A 10,400-nucleotide genomic window follows, 5' to 3' on the forward strand; every position below is an offset into this window, starting at 1 on the left:
TCCCAGAAGCCAAACCCAGCCCAGACAGCAACGAAATATCATAGAGAACTCAAAGAAACAACCACATAAGCACCAAATCACATAGAATCTAGAGATCTTAGCTTAGATAAGCCATGGTCATGCACTCACCTCTTTGCAGGAAGTTTCTGACCAATAAGGACGAATTCCCTCACTCCTAGCAAGCTTTTAACACCTTCCCAGCCTTAGATCTCCCAAGAACAGCAAGAAAATCTCACAAAAACTCCCAGGAACTCAAGAACAAAGCTTTCCTCCTCTTTCTCTCTGTTTTTGACAAAAGCGGCCAAGAGAGGAGAAAAACTCGAGCTCCCCCCTTAAAAACCCGAGCTAGGGTTTTTCCTAAACCAACTCCGCAAACCGGACAATTAAAATTGAACCGACCAAACCGGCCACAACTGGTGTCGATCGATGCCTCACTAGAGGGTGTCGATCGACACCCTTACCAAAATACCAAAAATTGGTTTGCGGGTGTTACAAAATTTAAGTTTGAAATAATGTTGTTTGGTAGGCTTTCTAGGTCACGATGATTTTGACAAACATACATTATATATTTTGTCCTAAAATTAATATGTGCTATACTATAGGTTAAGTAATATAATTAGCAATCAATATACAATATATAATTTTAAACACTAAACAAATCAAATAAAAGTAACAAACAAAAATTGTTTTTTTATCACACAACTTAATCCGCGTTATACCACGGGTTAAAATCTAGATATACTAGAATATATCTTACATAAAAGATGTTACTTTCATAAGTCATATTCAGTATATGATTTCATGCCATAGTATTCCATAAAAAAACATTATAAAACAAATAAAAAAAATCACATATACGATATTTTAAATAAAAAATACCAAATAAACAAAAGGAAAGAATTTCAACCCGTGCTCTCTAGCACGGGTCATATTCTAGTATAATTAATACAATGTAATCTGATAACAGTAAATATTCATTTGATGAAAAGAAATCCATTTGTTTCCTATGTTACAAAACTAGAGTTCTGTAAACTAATTATTTTTGATTAAAACTAAAATAATAATTCATTAAATTAAATAACAGTGGACATAGTTAACTAGAATAAATATATGCTTATATTATAGAGAATTTTTGAGAAATACCTCTTTTGGTGTACCCTTTTTCAAAAAAACTCATTTCATCTATCCAATTTCAAAAATACCCCTTTTTAAATATAAAAAATTATAAAGTTTTATATGGTTCACAAGGTACTTCTTGATAATAACTATTACCTCTAGACACGATCCAAATATTTATAAGGTTTTAAAATATTTTAAAATGTTTTTACAAGGTTTTTAAAATGTTTGCAAGGTTTTTAAACAGTTATAAAAGGTTTTTTAAAAACTTTTAAAATATATTTATACTGTATTTATAAAATATATATAAAAAATTACACACATATAAAGGTAATTAGTGTATATATTTATAAGGCTACACACAAATTTTGAAAATTTGCAAATTTTTAGTGGCTTTTGTGGTAAAATTTGAAAGAATGGGTATTTTTGAAAAATGGTATTGCAAAAGGGATATTTTTGAAATTCCCTATATTTTATATAGTGTATCTACTCATAACTAATTGCCATTAATGAAACGAAAAAAAAAAAAAATTTGTCTGTTAAAAGATATTAGATTAATAAATTTAACAAATGGCCTAATGTTTTATTACTCCACTTTTTTGTCATTTAGCAAATTTCTTTTACTTCTCATACCATGTAATCTAATAAAAATAAATAGTCATTATGAAAATAAACTAATATTTATTTGTTTCCAAATTTGAATTATGTATATGATTTCTTGGTGATTAAATTGAGAATAAATGATTCATCAAATGAAATAAAGTTGGATTTCTTAATTAAATATGGACTTTACTTCAAATACAGAGATTTTAATTTTTGGAAAATAGTACATGATAATTTAATTATATTTTTGCTTAAACAACATAAGAAAAATTAAGACAAAACAATCTCAAAAGAGTTGCATACCATAATTTTTAGTCTTAGTAAATAATCCTTAAAGAAAAAGGAAAAGGTTAAGAGTCTTTTCCAAAAGTCAGTGATGATTTGGCCGTAGTAATAATTTCACCTATTACTGTATTTGAAGTAAAGTCCATATTAATGTATATGATATCTTGGTGATTAAATTTAGAATAAATGGTTTATCAAATCATATAAATTTGGATTTCTTAACTAAATATGGACTTTACTTCAAATACAGAGATTTTCATTTTTGGAAAATAGTACATAATAATTTAATTATTATTTTTATTAGTATTTTGCTTAAATAATATAAGAAAAATTAGGAAAAAACAATCTCAAAAGAGTTGCATACCATATTTTTAGTCCTAATAAAGAAATCCCTAAAGAAAAAGAAAATAAGTTAAAGAGTCTTTTCCAAAAGTTAGTGATGCTTAAATAATTTTACCTATTAGTAAACCACCTCTATAAAAGGAGTACATCTCTAAGTGTTAAGAGAGGCAGAGAACCATATATTTGTAAACAAACAAAAGAAAGAAGAATCGATATGGAGATGATGAAGGTTGAAACAATCGCTAAAGAAATCATAAAACGATCTTCCACAACTCCAAATGATCTCCGAACCCTCCAACTCTCTATTTATGATCACATCCTCCCTCCGGTTTACACAGTGGCCTTTCTCTTCTACACCAAAGATGAATTGATTTCTCCAGAACACAGTTCCAACAAACTCAAGGCTTCTCTGTCCGAAACCTTGACCAAATTCTACCCTCTTGCCGGCAGAATCAACGGCGTCACCATCGATTGTAACGATGAAGGAGCTATTTTCGTCGATGCTCGTGTCAATAGCTGTCCTCTCTCTGATGTCCTGAGATCTCCGGATTTTAAAGCAATCCAACAGTTACTTCCTCTTGACGTTATCGAAAATCCTTATGAGGCGGCAAATACATGGCCTATGCTGCTTGTGAAGGCGACTTATTTTTCATGTGGTGGCATGGCCATAGGAATTTGCATCAGCCACAAAATCGCGGATGCAGCCTCCATCTCGACTTTTATTCGGTCCTGGGCTGCTTTGGCTCGTGGAGAAGGCAAATCAGTGTCTGGTCCCGAGTTTGCGGCAGCAAATTTTTACCCACCAGCAAATCCGTTCTTTAAGCTTCCGGTAGACGAACATGCCAACAAGATAAGCAGAATAACAAAGAGATTCGTATTCAATGACCTGTTTGGACCCCGCAACATGGCCATCTTTAGGTACACTCTATCTCCTACCTGAAACTCAAGATATCTCCTCCTCCTATCAGCATAACTCCTCTGCCTATCCTGAGCGTCCTTCATGTTCAGCCCGAGAACCCGAATCTTCTCTGAGGTCTCCTGAACAAAATTTGCCCCGTACATGCTCCTCTCCCCCACCTGAGTCCAACATAACGGTGTACGACATGGCCTCCCATACAAAGCCTCATAAGGAGCCATCCCAATACTCGTATGATGAAAGACTATTTTTTATGGTTGTGTGGTATGGATGGATGAGATATGAATGAATGATGATGAACAGATGGGGTGTAAGGTGTTTCAATAACCCTTATGCTGTTGTAGTATAAGAGATGTCAATCCAAAATGAGTGTTTGCAAGCAATCATGATGTGCATATATGTCTAAGTCAAGCCAAATATGAAGGATGTTTGTCACTAACAACCTATTGATGAAATGTAAAATGCAGAAAGTAAAAGCTACTAAGATAGATGCTAATTGTAAAGAGAGCAGGATGATCTAAACAACAATGCAATGAAACAGAAACTATAGATATGCAAGACAAGTAATGAACTAATGCAAGGCAAGTAATGAACATGAAACTAAATGAATGCAACAGAAATGCAACTAAGATGAAACAGGAATTGAGACTGAACAAACACAAAGCATAAACAAGAATTCTGGGGATGAGCTCGAGCAAGCACTCGATCGAGTGTAGATCGAGTACAGGGTCGAGTCGGACAAATACGAGAAACAGAGCAAACCCAATAAAACAGAGCAAGACAAAAACGAATCAAACAACAACCAAACAACAGGATTTAAACTAAGAAATCAATAGACAAGGAAGGTCTTGAGGAGGGATTCATGGGCTGGACTAATGATTCTGGTCATCTAACTTGGTCAACAAATCTCAAACAACTTGAGCTAATCTCTAGACAATGATCTTCCTAAAACATGTTAATCCACTCTCATTGCAAAAACAATCAAGCTCATATATTTCTAGACAATCAAGCTCTTCCCCTTGGCCTTGTGCCTCTTAATGTGCTCCCTAAGAGTGAACTCCATCTCTTCTTCACTCTCAGTTCGCTCAGGGTCTTCCTCAGCTGACTGATGCTTCTCTCTCGCAACCTAACTCGACCGCCTACTTGAGCTAGCACTCGGTCGTGTGCCTGCTCGAGTGGTGGGTCGAGTGCTTCTAGCAGCTTCTTTCCTTGATGCAAGGTGAGCATCACGATGGCCTGGAGAGCGATCAGCGACTTGTTGAGACATTCTTGTGATCCTTGAAGACATTTTTGAAGAGAACTTGGAAGGAATAAACTCAAAACTCAAAGTTAATAGGTTAGTGACCCAAAAACTAAAAGAGCTAGGCTTGAGCAAAAAGATGAACTTGAGAGAGAATTTAAACTTGATTTTAACTTGTTTTTAAGAAAATGAGAGAGTGTGAGAGGTATATGATCGAATCAAGCTCTATTTAAAGAAGCTAAGGGGATAGACTCAAAGCTTAAGGTTAATAGGTTAGTGACCCAAAAACAAAAGANTGAAACTAAATGAATGCAACAGAAATGCAACTAAGATGAAACAGGAATTGAGACTGAACAAACACAAAGCATAAACAAGAATTCTGGGGATGAGCTCGAGCAAGCACTCGATCGAGTGTAGATCGAGTACAGGGTCGAGTCGGACAAATACGAGAAACAGAGCAAACCCAATAAAACAGAGCAAGACAAAAACGAATCAAACAACAACCAAACAACAGGATTTAAACTAAGAAATCAATAGACAAGGAAGGTCTTGAGGAGGGATTCATGGGCTGGACTAATGATTCTGGTCATCTAACTTGGTCAACAAATCTCAAACAACTTGAGCTAATCTCTAGACAATGATCTTCCTAAAACATGTTAATCCACTCTCATTGCAAAAACAATCAAGCTCATATATTTCTAGACAATCAAGCTCTTCCCCTTGGCCTTGTGCCTCTTAATGTGCTCCCTAAGAGTGAACTCCATCTCTTCTTCACTCTCAGTTCGCTCAGGGTCTTCCTCAGCTGACTGATGCTTCTCTCTCGCAACCTAACTCGACCGCCTACTTGAGCTAGCACTCGGTCGTGTGCCTGCTCGAGTGGTGGGTCGAGTGCTTCTAGCAGCTTCTTTCCTTGATGCAAGGTGAGCATCACGATGGCCTGGAGAGCGATCAGCGACTTGTTGAGACATTCTTGTGATCCTTGAAGACATTTTTGAAGAGAACTTGGAAGGAATAAACTCAAAACTCAAAGTTAATAGGTTAGTGACCCAAAAACTAAAAGAGCTAGGCTTGAGCAAAAAGATGAACTTGAGAGAGAATTTAAACTTGATTTTAACTTGTTTTTAAGAAAATGAGAGAGTGTGAGAGGTATATGATCGAATCAAGCTCTATTTAAAGAAGCTAAGGGGATAGACTCAAAGCTTAAGGTTAATAGGTTAGTGACCCAAAAACAAAAGAGCTATGCTTTGAGCAAAAAGATGAACTTTGAGAGAGATTTTAAACTTGGATTTAGTTGTTTTGAGCAGATGAGAGAGTGTGAGAGGTATAGGATCGTGTAAGCTCTATATAAAGAAGCTAAGGGGACAAGGAGACAAGGGTGGAGCGTCCATACCATTCAAATTTGAAATGGGAATCTTTGAACTACTTTTTGCTGCCACTCGACCCCACACTCGACCGCACGTGGTTGAGCTCCTTGACCAAAGTTTGAAAATTTAAAATTTTCTTCTTTTTCTTCCCTCCACTCGATCATTATAGAGAAATGGGAATCGAGTGGGCTTTAGTTCTTTGACAACCCGGTCGAGTACCTCTCGTGGGCCGGTCGAGTGGGCTTGCGAATCTACTTCCCCAAGTCCAAATTTCTCCATACCCATCTAGACTTTCATTGAAAAGCCTGCCCAACACAAACATAAAAGAAAACAAATCAAAACTACAAGGAAAATAAAGCTTATTTACAATGATACCTTAGGGACTTCCTCCCTAGTGAGCTTGTTTAAAGTCACTAAGCTTGACTTTGGTTGCCTTTTCAGGCTTGGTTTAGATACCAAGNAAACATGTTAATCCACTCTCATTGCAAAAACAATCAAGCTCATATATTTCTAGACAATCAAGCTCTTCCCCTTGGCCTTGTGCCTCTTAATGTGCTCCCTAAGAGTGAACTCCATCTCTTCTTCACTCTCAGTTCGCTCAGGGTCTTCCTCAGCTGACTGATGCTTCTCTCTCGCAACCTAACTCGACCGCCTACTTGAGCTAGCACTCGGTCGTGTGCCTGCTCGAGTGGTGGGTCGAGTGCTTCTAGCAGCTTCTTTCCTTGATGCAAGGTGAGCATCACGATGGCCTGGAGAGCGATCAGCGACTTGTTGAGACATTCTTGTGATCCTTGAAGACATTTTTGAAGAGAACTTGGAAGGAATAAACTCAAAACTCAAAGTTAATAGGTTAGTGACCCAAAAACTAAAAGAGCTAGGCTTGAGCAAAAAGATGAACTTGAGAGAGAATTTAAACTTGATTTTAACTTGTTTTTAAGAAAATGAGAGAGTGTGAGAGGTATATGATCGAATCAAGCTCTATTTAAAGAAGCTAAGGGGATAGACTCAAAGCTTAAGGTTAATAGGTTAGTGACCCAAAAACAAAAGAGCTATGCTTTGAGCAAAAAGATGAACTTTGAGAGAGATTTTAAACTTGGATTTAGTTGTTTTGAGCAGATGAGAGAGTGTGAGAGGTATAGGATCGTGTAAGCTCTATATAAAGAAGCTAAGGGGACAAGGAGACAAGGGTGGAGCGTCCATACCATTCAAATTTGAAATGGGAATCTTTGAACTACTTTTTGCTGCCACTCGACCCCACACTCGACCGCACGTGGTTGAGCTCCTTGACCAAAGTTTGAAAATTTAAAATTTTCTTCTTTTTCTTCCCTCCACTCGATCATTATAGAGAAATGGGAATCGAGTGGGCTTTAGTTCTTTGACAACCCGGTCGAGTACCTCTCGTGGGCCGGTCGAGTGGGCTTGCGAATCTACTTCCCCAAGTCCAAATTTCTCCATACCCATCTAGACTTTCATTGAAAAGCCTGCCCAACACAAACATAAAAGAAAACAAATCAAAACTACAAGGAAAATAAAGCTTATTTACAATGATACCTTAGGGACTTCCTCCCTAGTGAGCTTGTTTAAAGTCACTAAGCTTGACTTTGGTTGCCTTTTCAGGCTTGGTTTAGATACCAAGGAGGTGATGAAATCCTCCCTGGCACCTCTTGATCACTGTGAAGTTGACCCTTGATCACTTCACCCTTAACACACAAACCATATTTCTTCTTGATTTTGAGCCTTGGTTTTGCCTTCTTCAAAGACCTCTTGCTTAGCCTAACTTGGATATCCTTCACCAATTCATTCAACTCTTGAACTGAACTCTTGAGCTTTTCCACTAATTCCTCTTGAAGAGAGGGCTTAGCCTTTGCAGTTGCCACTTCACTTAAGCCTTCATGACCACCTTTGTCCTTGATAGTAAAAGGTTGATCAGCAATGGTAGGAAGGTTGGTTGGGTTATAGATGTCAAACTTCATGGTTATATCCTCAACAATATTCAAGGTCACAAGACCATCCTTAAAATCTATAACAGCTCTAACAGTGGCTAAGAATGGCCTCCCTAGAATGATAGGATCTTCAGGCTCCTTATCAATCTCTAGAACCACAAAGTCTGTATGAATCTTTGCTTTTCCTATCTTGACTGGAATGTTTTCCAACTTACCAACCACATCTCTGTTTGATCCATCAGCTAGACATATGTGAAGGTTGGTGGACTTGAACTCAGTGTGCCCAAGCTTTTGTGCTATAGAGTAAGGCATCACACTGATAGATGCTCCCTAGTCACATAAGCACTGGTTGTAGTGAAGATAGCTAAGTGAGCAAGACAGATAGAATGGACCTGGATCCTTAAGTTTAATTGGGATGATAACTCCTCCAAGGTCTTCAAGATCCTTCTCATCTTGAGCATGAGCCTTCTTCTTTGACAATTCAAGCAAAAAATCCTTATAGAGAGGATATGGATCATACTGTTCCAAGGCAGGTCCTCTCTCTTCTTCTTGGTAAGCAATGATAACCTCTTGTATGGCCATCACTTCCTCATGTTTTTCAATCACAACCTCTTACTTTAAAGCTTTCACATCCTCTTGTTGCAAAGCCAACATTTCTTTTTTCTCAATGATTTCCCTTAATTCATTAAGCTTCTGTGCCTTGAAACGTCCTGGGAATGGTAGAGGCGGTTTGTAAGTAGGAGGAATGTACATAGCAGGCTTGAAAGCTTCTGATCCTTCAGCTCGATCGACCACTCGATCAGGCACTCGGTCGAGTGCTGGATCGAGCTCCTGGTCGAGTGCAATACCGGATTCAGTCTGCTTTGCACAAACTTCACTCTGAACTTCAAGAAATGACCAATCCTCCCCATATTGAACTTCACTGTCCTCAGTGACTTCTTCTTCAAGGATATGAATGGCTTTTGCAGTGAACTCCCTTGGGTTTTGAACAGCTTTTCCAGGGAGTTGAGTAGGCTTGGGAGCTGAAGTAGAAGCAAGGTTGCTCTCCATATACTTCACTCTAGAATTGAGACCTTCAAACTTCATGTTAAGATCATTATACTGGGATGTGAGCCTTTGGTTTAGCTCAGAAAATTGTTTAGCCTTCTCAATCTTTCCATTGGCTTGCCCAATCAACATTTGCTTCATCATTGCTCTTAAGTCTTGTTTCTGGCCTTGGTTAGTCTGAAACCCTGGAGGGGNCATATTGTTCCAAGGCAGGTCCTCTCTCTTCTTCTTGGTAAGCAATGATAACCTCTTGTATGGCCATCACTTCCTCATGTTTTTCAATCACAACCTCTTACTTTAAAGCTTTCACATCCTCTTGTTGCAAAGCCAACATTTCTTTTTTCTCAATGATTTCCCTTAATTCATTAAGCTTCTGTGCCTTGAAACGTCCTGGGAATGGTAGAGGCGGTTTGTAAGTAGGAGGAATGTACATAGCAGGCTTGAAAGCTTCTGATCCTTCAGCTCGATCGACCACTCGATCAGGCACTCGGTCGAGTGCTGGATCGAGCTCCTGGTCGAGTGCAATACCGGATTCAGTCTGCTTTGCACAAACTTCACTCTGAACTTCAAGAAATGACCAATCCTCCCCATATTGAACTTCACTGTCCTCAGTGACTTCTTCTTCAAGGATATGAATGGCTTTTGCAGTGAACTCCCTTGGGTTTTGAACAGCTTTTCCAGGGAGTTGAGTAGGCTTGGGAGCTGAAGTAGAAGCAAGGTTGCTCTCCATATACTTCACTCTAGAATTGAGACCTTCAAACTTCATGTTAAGATCATTATACTGGGATGTGAGCCTTTGGTTTAGCTCAGAAAATTGTTTAGCCTTCTCAATCTTTCCATTGGCTTGCCCAATCAACATTTGCTTCATCATTGCTCTTAAGTCTTGTTTCTGGCCTTGGTTAGTCTGAAACCCTGGAGGGGACACAATTGAGGCTGGAACACTTGATGTTTCTGCTTGGGAGCATAGTTGGTTTGCTGTTGAGGCTGTGGAGGTGGATAGACTTGATCTTGGGGATTTGCTACATTGGTGCTTCTATAGGAGAGGTTGTTGTTCTTGAACCCTCCTCCTTGTTTGTAGCCTTTGAATCCTCCCTGGTTTTGCATATAACAGAGCTCAGCAAATTCCCTCCCCCTCTTGAACTTGACACTCTTCCTCACCAATTAAGTTGATAGTCTTTTGTTGGCTAAGGAGGATTTTGTCTAGCTTTTCATTGAACATCTTCAAATCCTTCTTGTACTTGTCCTCTTGATCAGTGGAGGTGGACCTTACTATTCGGTCATAGTCCTCATTGTAGTTTCCATCTGACTGAGCAACATTTTCAACCAATTCCCAGCCTTCTTCCACATTCTTGTTAAGGAAGTTACCATTTGAGGCTGTATCAAGAAGCATTTTGATTTTGGGGAGAACTCCTCTATACAAACTACTTAGTAGGGACTCATTGCTGAAGCCATGGTGAGGACACTGAGTCTGGAATCCTTTAAACCTCTCACAAGCTTCACAAAAGCTCTCATTATTCCTTTGAGCAAACCCAAAAATTTCATTC

General features: G+C 38.4%; 1 protein-coding gene across 1 annotated transcript; it reads left to right on the top strand.

Moving 5' to 3' along the window:
* LOC104715167 (BAHD acyltransferase At5g47980-like) lies at nt 2,521-3,736 on the top strand. Its single transcript, XM_019229911.1, has 2 exons — nt 2,521-3,234; nt 3,730-3,736. Exons 1-2 carry the CDS (start codon nt 2,561-2,563, stop codon nt 3,734-3,736), a joined length of 681 nt encoding a protein of 226 aa, XP_019085456.1. The 5' UTR covers nt 2,521-2,560.

The sequence above is a fragment of the Camelina sativa genome, chromosome 9 (assembly GCF_000633955.1).
Source record: "Camelina sativa cultivar DH55 chromosome 9, Cs, whole genome shotgun sequence".
NCBI lineage: Eukaryota > Viridiplantae > Streptophyta > Magnoliopsida > Brassicales > Brassicaceae > Camelina > Camelina sativa.